Source organism: Pongo abelii, chromosome 10 (genome assembly GCF_028885655.2).
Source record: "Pongo abelii isolate AG06213 chromosome 10, NHGRI_mPonAbe1-v2.0_pri, whole genome shotgun sequence".
In the NCBI taxonomy this organism is placed as follows: Eukaryota; Metazoa; Chordata; class Mammalia; order Primates; family Hominidae; genus Pongo; species Pongo abelii.
Window position 1 is genome coordinate 119,770,077 of NC_071995.2, and position 15,713 is coordinate 119,785,789.

At 49.4% G+C, this 15,713-nt stretch overlaps 2 protein-coding genes and 1 pseudogene across 3 annotated transcripts in view; 2 read left to right on the plus strand and 1 right to left on the minus strand.

The window, feature by feature from the left end:
* Positions 1 to 2,310, minus strand: part of SPPL3 (signal peptide peptidase like 3) — a 139,752-nt gene extending 137,442 nt beyond the window's left edge. The window contains exon 1 of one of the 2 annotated variants that reach the window (XM_024257214.3): positions 1,796 to 2,310. In XM_024257214.3, coding sequence (XP_024112982.1) covers positions 1,796 to 1,818 — 23 coding nt within the window. In that variant the 5' untranslated portion in view covers positions 1,819 to 2,310. The remainder of the gene's footprint in view (positions 1 to 1,795) is intronic. The other variant, XM_054528331.2, reaches the window with a different exon arrangement.
* On the plus strand, positions 1,817 to 5,990 carry LOC129049390 (collagen alpha-1(III) chain-like). Its single transcript, XM_054528519.1, has 4 exons — positions 1,817 to 1,886; positions 1,956 to 2,268; positions 2,435 to 2,723; positions 5,571 to 5,990. Exons 1-4 carry the CDS (start codon positions 1,817 to 1,819, stop codon positions 5,679 to 5,681), a joined length of 783 nt encoding a protein of 260 aa, XP_054384494.1. The 3' UTR covers positions 5,682 to 5,990.
* A 5,690-nt stretch (positions 5,991 to 11,680) lies between these two features.
* Positions 11,681 to 13,101, plus strand: LOC100453491 (chloride intracellular channel protein 1-like; annotated as a pseudogene).
* The last annotated feature ends 2,612 nt before the right edge of the window (positions 13,102 to 15,713 follow it).

A 15,713-nucleotide genomic window follows, 5' to 3' on the forward strand; every position in this document is an offset into this window, starting at 1 on the left:
TTCATTTCTCACTCTGTCCAGAAGGAAGCTGAAATTGTAATCTTGTGTTCCCTACGACCTGCTACTGAAAGGCAGCTGTCACGCAAAACCATGAAATTAGCTTAAACCTCTTTTTAGAGCACGTGTTCACCAAGATTTTAATTCTTCCTTTAGGGTTACTTTGTCTCTCAGTTACCTTCTTCTTGAGATTGCACATACATCAATGAAGTTCCCTTAAGAATTATCATCTTCAATCCCTAACTCCCTTTCTCTATGTGAAGACTCAATGAGTTATTGACTTATAACCTCTAACACTATAAATAATCCACTCGAAGTCTTCTACCTAAAACCATTCCTTATTTTCAGATATTACCCATTTCTTGGATGTTTCTCTAGGATAATTATAATTAATGTAGTAAGATCTGTGGCACTTCACACATTCCCAAGTGCTTTCTAAATGTGCTCACTTAATCCTTGCAGGCTGTGGAAAAGGTAATTCCCTCTATTTTATAGGTAAGGAAAAAGGACCGAAGAACTCACTACCATGTCGTATCAACAAAGCAAGTTGGTGGCAAACCGGACCTCCGAAATAGGTCTTTCAACTCCACACGCCATGCCCGTCCCATTCTATTGTGCTTTTTTCTAAGAAGGGAATGTCTACAGTTCTGTCCCAAACCACATTTGCTTCAAGAGTAAACCATCTTGAAACCATTTCTCTAGATTGCAATCAGGTCCCCCACTCCTACAATCATGCCATTTCTTGCTTCCTCACTCTCCAGCTATGACTTCCTTCTCACTACCCGATTTCCACTCTTCATGGATACTGCCATCATTCCTTCAACCCGTCCTGCAAATATCCCACCTCTACGTGCTAAAGGGAGACCCCTTATGTTCCTTCCCCCAAACCCTGGCACTCCCTTCTCCGGATATGTAGGTTGTCACCCCATAAACTACACAGTAGCTTCTCGCTTCTCGGCCCTTAACGAGCTACTTACTAACTTTAAAAGCCCCACAGAAATGAACTTAACTTGCAGGTCCTCCACCTCCACACTTGGCCCTGGGCGCCATTCCTCTGAAAATAATAGTACCAACCCTTACAAAGACTCTGCCCATGCCCCACTGTCACCAACGAATTCCTTTTCCAGAAGAAAAAGGAAACAGGTTCTTCAAACAGGCTCCTCTTCCAACCTCTTCACCAGTGACTCCCCTCCAAGGTTCGCGGACTCACCCCCCGCTGTTTTCCTCCCCTCACTCCCGGGCCTCTGCCCACCTCACCAACTCTCCCTGCGCTCCCTGTCCCAGAGCCAAGCAGCGGCCCCGCAGCTGCGGCGGCTGCTCCACTATCCCAACTTAGAAGTTCTGCCTCTATCACCTGTTCTCACTAGAGCTTCCTCTCAGCCCAGCGGCCCACCTTTGCCCTGGCCTGCCTCTCTCCACCCTTTCGAGTCCTCCTGCCCAGGAAACACCCCCACGAGTCAGTTCCGGGGTGCCTGTCGGATTCAACTTCCCATCCGTGGGATTCCCACCCCCGGGGTCATGCTCCCCTTCTCCATCACCTGCTCCGCCCATGGCCAGATGACATCCGCCGCTGCCTCTTCCTCCATTCCCCTTCTCGGACGCCGGGTCCCCGGCCACTCACCGCCCTCCGTGCGTGCCAGCCGCCCCCTCCGGTGGGGAAGAGGGGGGCGTGCACCCCAACCCGCGCCCCCCCTCCACGACACGCACCTGTTCCTCCTCCTCTTCCCCTCGGCGGGCCGCGCCGGCGCCCCGACCCCCACCCTCGCTGCGCCCCGGCCTCCCGGAGCCCCGCACTCACCACGAGTAGGTCTGCTCCGCCATGGCGCTGCCTCTCGTGGGCTCCGCTGCAGGCTGTGGCCGGACCCGGCGGCGGCGGGCTCGCTCGGGCCGTAGCTGAAGGCGCGGCCGGGGTCCGGTGCTTGCTCGCTCGCTGGCTCGCTGGCTCGCTGGCTGCACAGCGGGCCGGGAAGGCGGCTGGCGGGGAGCGGCCGGGCTCCGAGGCGGCCCCGCTCCCTGGGCCCCGGGGCGGGGCGGGCTCCGCTCTCGGCCTCCCTCACCCGCGGCGGCGGCGGCGGCTCCGCTGCAGCTCCAAACCCAACATGGCGGCGGCGGCGGCGCGGAGAACAAGGGGGCCACGGGGCGGGTGAAAGGCAAGACGGGCCCGCGTTCACTGCGCGCGGGGCCACTGGAGCGCCGCGCTCGGGCGGCGGCGGCGGCGGCCGGGGGACATGGCCGGCGGGCGGAGGCGGCGGCGGCTGAGGGGGGCGCTAGGCGATGAGGCGAGGCCACTCGATCACACCCGCCGAGGGGAGGAGGGGCGGGGGCGGGGGCGAGCCTTGGCCCCGCGCGGGTCACGTGCCCAAAACACGCTCACGTGATGCGCGCCCCGCCCCTCGTGCCGGGCCCATGCGCGGAGACGTCGGCTCCTGGGTTCTAGGCGGCTGCTGCTCGCACAGCCGGAGCCGTTGGGCCGCCTCCCGCTGCCCGGTGTCGCCCCCCTCCCCACGCGGAGATGTCGCCTCGGGTACCCTCTTCCGCCCCTCTCCGAGGGGCTGCTGCACCAGCCAATCGGGAACCCCGATGCGCGTCTGTTGGCTGCCACTCAGCTGTCAACCGTCAGTCAACAGTCTGCTGGCCACGGGCGCCCCAACTGTCAGTCAAACTGTCTGTCAACAGGCAGAGGGCTGCATTCCTTCGTTCGTATGTTCCTTGGTTCATTCATTCAGGTAGCAAATATTCCAGGCAGCCAACCTTTATTGCTCCCAGGCCCAGCACCAAGTCGAATACCCGACGCTTGCCTTCACAGAATCAATCAACAGATATTTGTTGGGTGCCAACCATGTGTCAACTCACTCTGCCTTCCTAGAGCTTACATTCTAGAGGAAGAGACATAGTCCAAGCCCACAAATAAGATAATTTCAGATGCTGCTAAGTTTTACAAAAACACATTTTGTAACACAAGGTGAGGGGACAGAGAGTGAGCAGAGGTGTGGGTTACTTTAGATAGGGTGGTCAAGGAAGGCCTCGCTTAGGAGGTGACATTTGAGCTGATATTGAATGATGACAGAGAGCTGGCCTTGCAAAGATCCACAGGAAAAGAGCTCCTGGCAGAGGGAACAGCAAGAGCAGAAAGCTCAGGAAACCGTCCATTTGGAGGTCTGGAAACGGGCACAGAAGTAAACACGGTAGAGCTAGACCAGAGACCAACAGCGTGAACCTGGAGCTTAGAGGGAGAGATTGAGGCCCCAGGTACTGGGGAATGCTTCCCCAGGAGTGGATGAGGCCGTCTGAAAGGGTGAGAGGCTTATCAAAGAAAAGTCATTCTTTTGGCCGGGCGCGGTGGCACACACCTGTAATCCCAGCACTTTGGGAGGCCAAGGTGAGTGGATCATGAGGTCAGGAGAGCGAGAACATCCTGGTTAACACGGTGAAACCCTGTCTCTACTAAAAATACAAAAAATTAGCCGGGCGTGGTGGTGGACGCCTGTAATCCCAGCTACTCAGGAGGCTGAGGCAGGAGAATGGTGTGAACCCGGGAGGCAGAGCTTGCAGTGAGCCGAGATTGCGCCACTGCACTCCAGCTTGGGCAACAGCAAGACTCTGTCTCGAAAAAAAAAAAAAGAAAAGGCATTCTAGAAAGAAAGAATGGCATGAAGTAAGGCCCAGTTCCTGGTGAGCTTGAATCCGAGAGTGGGAAGGGTGATTTTTGCTGGAGTGTTGAGAAAATATACTGAGAAGGTGCACTGAGGCCAGACTTTGAGGGCCCAGCTAAGCCTCCCTGCCAGTTACTGTGTTCATGAATAAAAATGATTAACCAGTGCAGCTTCAGAATTTAGAAACATGCCTGGGCAACAGATACACTAACCCTCCTGGACACCCCTCCACCCCTACCCTTCACCCCCCAGTTTCTCTGCAGAAGTCGAAACTCACACACCTGAAACCAACGTACTCAAGCTTCTCTGCAGCTTGCCCAACTTTAGGCCGGAATTTAGCTCTGCTCCAGTTTCCCAGGGCCTGCCCAGGCTTACAGGGAACACCACACCCTGAATCTATCTCCAAATGGATCAGTTGGCCATTGCCCATACATCTGCAGCTTGCCTGTTCCCCAAGGGAAACCCTTTAAAGAGAAAGCCAAGTACACTTTCCCTTCAGAAGCAAAGCTCTCCTTCCTTATTCCCCCACTGCCAGGTGCCAGGACCAGTTAGGTTCCAAGTGTTTCCTCCAAAGCTCTATCAGAGAGCCCTGGGAAAAGGCTCACTGATGAGATTGAGGTCCAGGCCGGGCGCGATGGCTCACGCCTGTAATCCCAGCACTTTGGGAGGCCAAGGCGGGTGGATCATGAGGTCAAGAGATCGTGACTATCCTGGCCAACATGGTGAAACCCCATCTCTACTAAAAATACAAACATTCGCTGGACGTGGTGGCCTGTGCCTATAGTCCCAGCTACTTGGGAGGCCTGAGGCAGTAGAATCGCTTGAACCGGGGAGTGGAGGTTGCAGTGGGCCTAGATCGCGCCACTGCACTCCAGCCTGGCGACAGAGTGAGACTCCGTCTCAAAAAAAAAAAAAAAAAAAAAAAAAAAAAAAAAGATCAAGGTCCAAGGGAGGGTTTGAGGCAGGGCAACAAGAAAATATCAAATCACCAGGGACCCTAAGTCTCCCTATTCATAGGAAGACACCGGCCTGCAAATATCTGTCCAGCCATAAACCCACTGGATGCAGGGATATTAAGGGGAGATGAAAAGGCAAAGGGGCTAAATTCTTTTTAAAAAATTTTTTTTAATTTAATTTTTTTGTTTGTTTTTGAGACAGAGTCTTGCTCTGTCACTCAGGCTGGAGTGCGGTGGCGTGATCTCAGCTCACTGCAACCTCTGCCTCCCAGGTTCAAGCAATTCTCCTGCCTCATCCTCCCAAGTAGCGGGGATTACAGGCATGTGCTACCACATCCAACTAATTTTTTATTTTTAGTAGAGATGGGGTTTCACCATGTTGGCTAAACTCCTCAAATCCCTGGCCTCAAATGATCTGCCCACCTCGGCCTCCCAAAGTGCTGGGATTACAGGCATGAGCCACCGCGTCCGGCCAGGGGCTAAATTCTTGACATTCATTTAGCTCTCGCAACGTTGCCAAGTGCTCTTACAGAAAGCCAACTGTGTCCTTGAACGTGACACAGTCATTCTGAGTTTCGAAGGGGCACAGAGTGAGGCTTTAGGTCCCATGGGAAAGGCCAGAAGCCGTTGCAAGTGGCTTTGGGTGATGCAGAAGCTTTTTCTTTGGAGAGCTAAGAACAAAACAGACCAGACATGTCACTTTTGAAACGAAAATGCCACGCTGAGCCTCTGGGCGATTCACTTGGGCCTTGGTTCCCAGTGAGTCATAGAAGTCAAAGCCAAGTGGAAAGTTGGTGTTGGATGAATGAAACGGGAGCTGCTGGAGTAGGAAAGTTGAGGCCTTCCCAGAAGCAAAGGGACCATTCTTTTCAGTGGGAAAAATCTGGTGGAAGAAAGGAGGGAGAAGGGGTTTGGTGAAGGTATGGTGAATGGGGAGAGGTTTTCTTCTCTCTGTCTGAACCAGAGACCTCCGAAGTGTTTCTTGAGGAAATGTGGCTGCAGACCCTACAAGAAGCTACACAGCACTTGCCAGGGCCGGGATGATGTCCAGGCCATGGAAACACCGTGTACCTGATCCCAGGAAGATGAAGTGTGGGCCCAGAGACTAATGGCTTGAGCATCTCAGGCTAAGGTTGCTGAGAAGTAGACGGCACCTCTAGATCCTAGTCAACATCTCTACAGGCTTGAAGTCTCCCCAGAGGGCAAGGTTGGAATAAATCTGAAGCCTGTGGCTTGGCTGGGAGCTGCCCAGACTGTGGCATCTGGGGAGTGACTTTTTTATTTTTATTTTATTTTGAGACAGAGTCTTGCTCTGTCACACGGCTGGAGTGCAGTGGCACAATCTCAGCTCACTGAAACCTCCGCCTCCCGGGTTCAAGCCATTCTACTGTCTCAGCCTCCCAAGTAGCTGGGATTACAGGCACCCACCACCATGCCCAGCTATTTTTTGTATTTTTAGTAGAGACGGGGTTTCACCATGTTGGCTAGGCTGGTCTCGAACTCCTGAGCTCAGGCAATCTGCCCACCTCGGTCTCCCAAAGTGCTAGGATTATAGGCATGAGCCACCGTGCCCGACTGGGAGTGACTTTTAGTCTCCCTGCCAGCAGCACTCAGCTCCAAGCTATAGCAGCCCCAGGTGTATCTGTGACACCTTTGGGCCTCAGCCAGGGAGTCAGGTGTGCTTGGCAACAGACTCAGGCATTAGGCTCCCCCCAGGAGGGGTGCTTTGTCTCTCTGCACCCCACTGCAGGTGAGAGCGCTACAGCTGGTGCAGTATTTGTTGAAAGAAGCCATGGAGGCTGGGCGCGGTGGGTCAGGCCTGTACTCCCAGCACTTTGGGAGGCCTAGGCGGGCAGATCACCCGAGGTTGGGAGTTCAAGACCAGCCTGGCCAACATGGAGAAACCCCATCCCTACTAAAAATACAAAAATTAGCCGGGTGGTAGTGGCACATACCTGTAATCCCAGCTACTCGGGAGGCTGAGGCAGGAGAATCGCTTGAACCCGGGAGGCGGAGGTTGCGGTGAGCCAAGATCGTGCCACTGCACTCCAGCCTGAGCAACAAGAGCGAAACTCTGTCTCAAAAAAAAAAAGAAAGAAAGAAAGAAAGAGGCCATGCAGGTGCTTCTAATTATCACCACAGTAATTATAGGATAGCTTCTTCCACCAAGTGTGTTCAAAAGAGACTTGGGGAGTCTACCCCAGGATGGGTCCTCTGCCTTAGGCACAGACTCCAGGGAGCTGGCATTACCAGGTCTGTCTGGGCTGCTTAAGCATTGTTTCTGAGAACATCAAGGCTCAGGTCTGAGCTGGCTCTACCTGTCCCTCCAGCCCATTTCTCCCCTCTGTCATCCACCCCTCGCCCCCACACACATGCATGTGCAGCTTCCCCATGGGCTGTGTTCTTTTTTGCTTCCAAACCTCTGATCAAGTCCAGGAGGTTTCCCATTGGCTCTTTTTTTTTTTTTTTTTTTTTTTAAGACAAAGTCTCACTCTGTCGCCGAGGCTGGTGTGCGGTGGCGCCACCTCAGCTCACTGCAACTTTCGCCTCCTGGGTTCAAGCGATTCTCCTGCTTCAGCCTCCCGAGTAGCTGGGATTACAGTTGCCCACCACCACCATGCCCGGCTAATTTTTTTTCTATTTTTAGTGGAGACGGCTTTGGCCATGTTGGCCAGGCTGGTCTCGAACTCCTGACCTCAAGTGATCCACCCATCTTTGCTTCCCGAAGTGCTGGAATTACAGGTGTGAGCCACGGCGCCCGGCCTCCCATTGCCTCTTAACTGCTGCTCATAGTTTTGGGGGCCTGACTGCAATGTCACATCCTCCAGGAAATCTCACTTGACCAAAACCTAGGCTGGGTTAGATACTTCTCTGCATTCTCATCGTCCTCTGAATTTACCCACATGACATAATGAACTGTCATCGACTGTTTGCTTGTCAGTTTCTCCCTTAGCTTGTGAATGCTTCTTGGGAAGGAGTTGTAACTGGTTGCCAGTTATATCCTGTGTGCCCAGCAGAGAGATTAGCCCAGAATAGAAGCTCGATGTCTGTAGACTGAATGTTTGAGTGAAGGGGAAGGCAAGCCAGGATCCAGAACAACTTGTTTTGCCTGATGTCATACTCAACATCCACTTCTGTCCTCAGCAACTCCCTCCTTGACTAAGAGTGAGAGTTCTTAAGGGGGGAGAGATACGGGAAGGCAGATCAGAAGTAAGGTATATGGTGAGCTTATTAGACATGGGGTCACTTGCATTCTTTGAACATGGGTTTTCAGAAAATGTTTTTTAGAGAAGTTTCAGGCTTACAGAAAAATTGATGGGAAAGTGCAGAGTTCCCATATAGGTCTCTCCCTCCAGTAAATCTCCCCTATTAATCACATGGTATATTAGTGTAAGTACATTTGTTACAGTTGATGAGCCAATAATGAGATTAGGTTTTACTCTTCATGTTGTACAGGCTACGGGCTTTGACAAATACACTATGGTATATAACCACCATTATAATGTCATACGGAATAGTTTCACGGCCCCAGAAATCTCCCACCCTCTGCCTATTCATCCCTCCCTCCCCATCAAATTCTGGCAACCATGGATCTTTTTACTGTCTCCATAGTTTTGCCTATTCCACAATGTCCTATCATTGGAATCATACAGCAGGTAGTCTTTTCAGGCTGGCTTTTCACTTAGCAGTGTACTTTTGATATTTTTCCATGACTTTTCGTGGCTTGATAGCTCATTTCTTTTTATTGCTGAATGATATTCCATTGTATGAATGTACCAGAGTTTGTTTATCCCTTCACCTATTGAAAGACACTTTGGTTGCTTCCAACTTTTGGCAAGTATGAATAAAGCAGCTCTCAATATTTGTGTGCAGGTTTTGTGTGGACATGTTTTCAATTTATTTGGGGGATACTATGTATTTTTTGGAAGAATCTTGTTTAATTTCCAAATACTTGGGGCTTTCCTGGATATCTTCTTTGTTGATGATGTTAATTTAATTCTATTGTGGTCAGAGAATATATTCTGTAAGATTTCAGTCTTCTGAAACTTATTGAAACTTGTTTATAGCCAAGATATGGTTTATTGTAGTGACTATTCCAGGTGCACTTTAGAAGAATTCTATTATTTTGGGGTGCAGTGTTCTACAATAGTCAACTAATTCAAGGTGACTGATAATGTTTTTCAGGTATTCTATGTCCTTACTGATTTTTTTGTCTAGCAGCTCAATCAATTATTAAGCGATAAGTAAATTTCTAATTATGAATTTTGTTTACTGCTTCATTTAATTATATCAATTTTTCCTTTATATATTTGGAACTATGATTAGGTTGATACTTAAAATTGTTATATCTTCTTAATGAAGTGCCCCTTTTATCATTAAGAAATACCTGTCTTATGTTCTTAGTTTTGAAGTCTATATTATCTGATATTAATATAGCTTTCTTATGATGTGTGTTTTTATTTTAGATCATTTTTCCAACCTTTTACTCTCAACCTCAGTGTGGGTTTGTATTTAAAGTATGTGCCAGCCGGGTGTGGTGGCTCATGCCTGTAATCCAGCACTTTTGGGAGGCCAAGGCAGGTGGATCACGAGGTCAGGAGATGGAGACCACCGTGGCTAACATGGTGAAACCCCATCTCTACTAAAAAAATACAAAAAAAAAATTAGCCAGGCGTGGCCGGTGACTGTAGTCACCGGTACTCAGGAGGCTGAGGCAGGAGAATGGTGTGAACCCAGGAGGCGGAGCTTGCAGTGAGACAAGATCGCGCCACTGCACTCCACCCTGGGAGACAGAGCGAGACTCCGTCTCAAAAAATAAAATAAAATAAATAAATAAATAAAGTATGTGCCGACTGGGCGTGGTGGCTCACACCTGTAAACCTAGCAGTTTGGGAGGCTGAGGCAGGCAGATTGTCTGAGCTCAGGAGTTCAAGACCAGCCTAGGTAACACAGTGAAACCCCGTCTCTACTGAAACACACACAAAAATTAGCCGGGCGTGGTGGCGCATGCCTGTAGTCCCAGCTAATCAGGAAGCTGAAGCAGGAGAATTGCTTGAACCCGGCAGGCGGAGGTTGCAGTGAGCCCAGATCATGCCAGTGCACTTCAGCCTGGGCAATAGAGTAAGACTCTATCTAAAAAAAAAAAAAAACAAAAAAAATAAATAAATGTATGTGCCTTGGGCCGGGCGCGATGGCTCACACCTGTAATCCCAGCACTTTGGGAGTCAAAGGAGGCAGATCACTTGAGGTCAGGAGTTCGAGACCAGCCTGGCCAATGTGATGAAACTCTGTCTCTACAAAAATACAAAAATTAGCTGGGCGTAGTGGCATGCACCTGTAATCCCAGCTACTAGGAAGGCAGAGGCAGGAGAATCACTTGAATGCAGGAGGTGGACATTGCAGTGAGCCAAAATGGTGCCACTGCACTCCAGCCTGGGCAACAGAGCAAGACTCCATCTCAAAAAAATAAATAAATAAAAAATTTTTAAAAAGTATGTGCCTTGTAGACAGCATATACTTATATATTCTTCTTTGCTCTGCCTGACCATTTCTTTTTCTTTCTTTCTTTCTTTTTTTTTTTTTTCAAGACAGAGTCTCACTCTGTCCCCCAGGCTAGAGTACAGTGGTGCCATCTCAGCTCACTCCAATTTTCACCTCCTGGGTTCAAGCCATTCTCCTGCCTCAGCCACATGAGTAGCTGGAATTACAGGCGCCTGCCACCACACCTGGGTAATTTTTGTATTTTTAGTAGAGACAGGGTTTCTCCATGTTGGCCAGGCTGGTCTTGAACTTCCGACCTCAGGTGATCCACCCGCCTCAGCCTCAGCCTCCCAAAATACTGAGATTACAGGCATAAGCCACAGCACCCGGCTCCTGCCTAACCATTTCGGTGTTTTAATTAGAATATTTATTTCATTTACATTTGATGTAATTATTGATGTGTTTAGGTTTGGTTCTGCCATTTTGCTATTTGTTTTCTACTCATTCCATCTTTTTTGTTGTTGTTCCTCTGTTTCTCCTTTCCTACCTTCTTCTGAGTTAACTGAGTAATTTTTATGATTGTATTTTAATATCTCTACTGGCTTTTTTCTTTTTTGAGACAGAGTCTCGCTCTTGTTGCCCAGGCTGGAGTGCAGCGGTGTGATCTCAGGTCTCTGTAACCTCTGCCTCCCAGGTTCCAGCAGTTCTCCTGCCTCAGCACCCTGAGTAGCTGGGATTACAGGCGCACACTGCCACGCCCAGCTAATCTTTTGTATTTTAGTAGAGATGGGTTTTCACCATGTTGCTCAGGCTGGTCTCAACTCCTGAGCTCAGGCAATCCGCCTGCCTCGGCCTCCCAAAGTGCTGGGATTACAGGTGTGAACCACTGAGCCGGGCTTTACTGGCTTTTTTAAAGCTGTACCCTCTTTAAATTGTAGTGGTAGTGGCTGCTATAGTGAGTGTGCATCTCATAAGCTTTAACTTATCACAATCTACTTAAAATTATTATTATTTTTTATTTTATTTTATTTTATTTTGAGACGAAGTCTTGCTCTGTCGCCCAGGCTGGAGTGCAATGACGCGATCTTGGCTCACTGCAAGCTCCACCTCCCGGGTTCAAGCAATTCTCCTGCCTCAGCCTCCTGAGTATCTGGGACTACAGGTGCCCACCACCACCCCTGGCTAATTTTTTGTATTTTTAGTAGAGACGGGGTTTCACCGTGTTAGCCAGGATGGTCTTGATCTCCTGACTTCGTGATCTGCCTGCCTCAGCCTCCCAGTGTTGGGATTACAGGTGTGAGCCACCGCGCCCGGCCTATTATTATTATTATTATTATTATTATTTTTTTTTTTTTTTTTTTTTTTGAGCTGGAGGCTCACCCTTTCACCCAGGCTGGAGGGCAGTTGTTCCATCTCGGCTAACTGCAACCTCCGCCTCCCGGGTTCAAGTAATTCTCGTGCCTCAGGCTCCTGAGTAGCTGGGATTGTAGGCATGTACCACCACGCCCAGCTAATTTTTGTATTTTTAGTAGAGACGGGGTTTCACCATGTGGACCAGGCTGGTCTTGAACTCCTGACCTCAAGTGATCCACGCGCGTTGGCTTCCCAAAGTGTTGGGATTACAGAAGTGAGCCACTGCACCTGGCCCATAATCTACTTAAGATTAATATTGTACTATTTCCCATAAAATGTAGGAACTTTGCACAATATAGTTCCATTTATTTCCATGTCCACCGTCTTTTGTTGTTCTTATTGCATAAATGACATCTGTTATAAACCCCACAATACAATGTCATAATTTTAGCTTTTAAATAGCCACGTCTGTCAGTGTGCCTATATGGAAAAAAAAAAAAGTGGGGGCCAGGTACGGTGGTTCATGCCTGTAATCCCAGAACTTTGGGAGGCCGAGGTGGGTGGATCACGAGGTCAGGAGTTCAAGACCAGCCTGGCCAACATGGTGAAACCCCATCTCTACTGAAAATAGAAAAATTAGGTGGGCGTGGTAGCGCATGCCTGTAATCCTAGGTACTCGCGAGGCTGAGGCAGGAGAATTGCTTGAACCAGGACCCGGGAGGCGGAGGTAGCAGTGAACCAAGATCGCACCACTGTACTCCAGCCTGGGTCCAGCCTGGGTTACAGAGCAAGACTCTGTCTCAAAAAATAAATAAATAAATAAATAAATAAAGGGACGCAACCACAGCGGAAGAACAACTGCCAGTCGAACTGTTCATGAAGGCTAGCCGTGATGGGGCCGAGACTGGGAACTACCCCTTCTCCCAGAGACTGTTCATGGTGCTGTGGGTCACAGGAGTCACCTTCAACGTTACCACTATTGACACCAAGAGACAGACTGAGAGAGTGCAGAAGCTGTGCCCAGGAGGGCAGCTCCCATTCCTGCTGCATGGCACTGAAGTGCACACAGACACCAACAAAATGGAGGAATTTCTGGAGGCAGTACTGTGCCCTCCGAGATACCCCAAGCTGGCAGCTCTGAACCCTGAGTCCAACACAGCTGGGCTGGACATATTTGCCAAATTTTCTGCCTACATCAAGAATTCAAACCCAGCACTCAATGATAATTTGGAGAAGGGACTCCTGGAAGCCCTGAAGGTTTTAGACAATTATTTAACATCTCTCCTCCCAAAAGAAGTGGATGAAACCAGTGCTGAAGATGAGAGCATCTCGCAGAGGAAGTTTCTGAATGGCAACGAGCTCTCACCCTGGCTGACTGCAACCTGTTGCCAAAGCTACACATAGTACAGGTGGTGTGTAAGAAGTACCGGGGATTTAACATCCCTGAGGCCTTCCCGGGAACGCGTCAGCACTTGAGCAATGCTTATGCACAGGAAGAATCCTCCTCCACCTGCCCAGATGATGAGGAGATCGAGCTCGCCTATAAGCAAGGGGTCAACGCCCTCAAATAAGCCCCTCCTGGGACTCCCTCAACCCCCTCCGTTTTCTCCACAAAGGCCCTGGTGGTTTCCATATTGCTACCCAATGGACACACTCCAAAATGGCCAGTGGGCAGGGAATCCTGGAGGACTTGTTCTGGGATGGTGTGGGGAAGAGGGGATGAGGGAAAGAAATGGGGGGCTGGGTGAGATTTTTATTGTGGGGTGGGATGGGCAGGACAACGTATTTCAGTAATAGAGAAAAAAATGAAAAAATAAATAAACAGCCGCATCTCTTAAAGAAATAAAGAAAAAAATTTAAATACAATTTAAAAATATTTACTCACCTGTTTACCATCTCAAGTATTTTTTATTCCTTTCTATAGATCTGAGTTTTTTTTTTTTTTTGAGACGGAATCTCGCTCTGTCACCCAGGCTGGAGTGCAGTGGCACCATCTCGGTTCACTGCAAGCTCCATCTCCCAGGTTCACGCCATTCTCCCGCCTCAGCCTCCCGAGTAGCTGGGATTACAGGCATGCGCCACTACACCCGGCTAATTTTTTGTATTTTTAGTAGAGACAGGGTTTCACCTTATTAGCCAGGATATTCTCCATCTCCTGACCTCGTGATCTGCCCGCCTCGGCCTCCCAAAGTGCTGGGATTACAGGCGTGAGCCACCATGCCCGGCCTTTTTTTTTTTTTTTTTTTTTAAATAAAGATTGTATTATTCATCGGAGTGTAGTTGGTTTTTCTTTTTCTTTTCTTTTCTTTTTTTTTTTTGAAACAGATTCTCGCTCTGTTGCCCAGGCTGGAGTACAGTGGCACAATCTTGGCTCACTACAACCTCCACCTCAAGTGATTCTTCTGCTTCAGCCTTCTGATTAGCTGGGACTACGGGACCTGCCACCACTCCCAGGTAGTTTTTGTATTTTTATTAGAGACGGGGTTTCGCCATGTTGGCCAAGCTTGTCTTGAACTCCTGACCTCAAGTGATCCGCCAGCCTCAACCTCCCAAAGTGCTGGGATTACAGGCGTGAGCCACCGCCCCCAGCCTAGGTCAAACTCTTAACACCCTATTTCTAGACGCTGGATGAGCAGGTTGGTGGATAGAAGAGGACTCAGCCAACACCCTCGAAGCTTGCTCCCATCCTCCTTTCTGGCAAATTTATCTTCAGGACTCCTCCCCAGGGAAACCTTTCCTAAGTGGCACACCCCAAGATGACTAGCACCTGGAGCAGTCCTTTGGGGCTCCTCTGTGGTCAGAAGTGCTCACTCAGCCTCCAGCACATGTCAGATCTGTAGGTTTCCGTGGACAGTGAGAACAATGGAGGGGCCTCAGAGCTGGGAAGGAAGAGAGGAGGACCCACCTTTAATTGGGGCCCCCCTAGGTGACAGGTGCTATACATCCTTTATCTTACATCATCACTGCAACGGTGTCTGTTTTCCTCATCAAATCCCCAACATCTAGTAGAATAGATACTTGCTAACTATTTAATCATGGCAACAGTAAAACAGCTACCATTTATTGAGTGCTTACTATGTGTCAGGGACTCTTCAAAGTGCCTCATATCTCTTAACTCATATAATATTTGCTGGATGAGAATTTTGATAACAACCCTATAAGGCTGGACTCTTTTTGTTTTATTTCATTTTATTTTATTTTTTGAGACAGATTTTTGCTCTGTCACCCAGGCTGCAGTGTGGTGTCACGATCTTGGCTCACTGCAACCTCCGCCTCCCAGGTTTAAGTAATTCTCCTGCCTCAGCCTCCCAAGTAGCTGAGATTACAGGTGCCTGCCACCACCCCCGCCTAATTTTTTGTATTTTTAATAGAGAAAGGGTTTTGCCATGTTGGCGAGGCTGGTCTCGAACCCCTGACTTCAGGTAATCCACCTGCCTCAGCCCCCCAAAGTGCTGGGATTACAGGCATGAGCCTCTGTGCCCAGCCTGTTTTATTTCACTTTTTTAAAATAAAGATGAGGTCTTACCATGTTGCCCAGGCTGGTCTCGAACTCCTGAGCTCAAGCAGTCATTCCACCTCAGCCTCTCAAAGTGCTAGGATTATATGTGTGAGCCACTACACCCAGATAAGCTGGACTCTTTGTTCCTGTTTTATATAACATAAAACTAGACTGGGTGCGGTGGCTCATGCGTGGTAATCCCAGCACTTTGGGAGGCTGGGGCGGGCAGATCACTTAAGCTCAGGAGTTCAAGACCAACCTGGGCAACATGGTGAAATCCCGTCTCTATTAAAAAATACAAAAAAATTAGCCAGGTGTGGTGGTGTGTGTCTATATTCTTAGCTACTTGGGAAGCTGAGGCAGGAGAATTGCTTGCACCTGGGAGGCAGAGGTTGCAGTGAGCCGAGATCGCGCCAGTGCACTCCAGCCTGGGCGACAGAGTGAGACTCCATCTCAAAAAACAAAAACGAAACAAAACAAAAACTTGAAACAGACACACAGAGAAGGTAAAGAGATGGTGGAAGGGCAGACAGGTCATAGGTGGATGGTGGGGTTAGGCTTTGAATCCAGGGCCATGTGGTACCCCAGGAAGTGGCAGGGTCTAGGTTTGAGTGACTGAGATGGGGGCACAAAGAGAGGAACTGAGTGGGCATTGAAGGAGGTGATTCTAAGGAAGAAGGAGCAAAGGGCAGCCAGGCACGGTGGCTCACGCTTGTAATCCTAGCACTTTGGGATGCCAAGGCAGGACGATTGCTTGAGGCCAGGAGGTTGAGA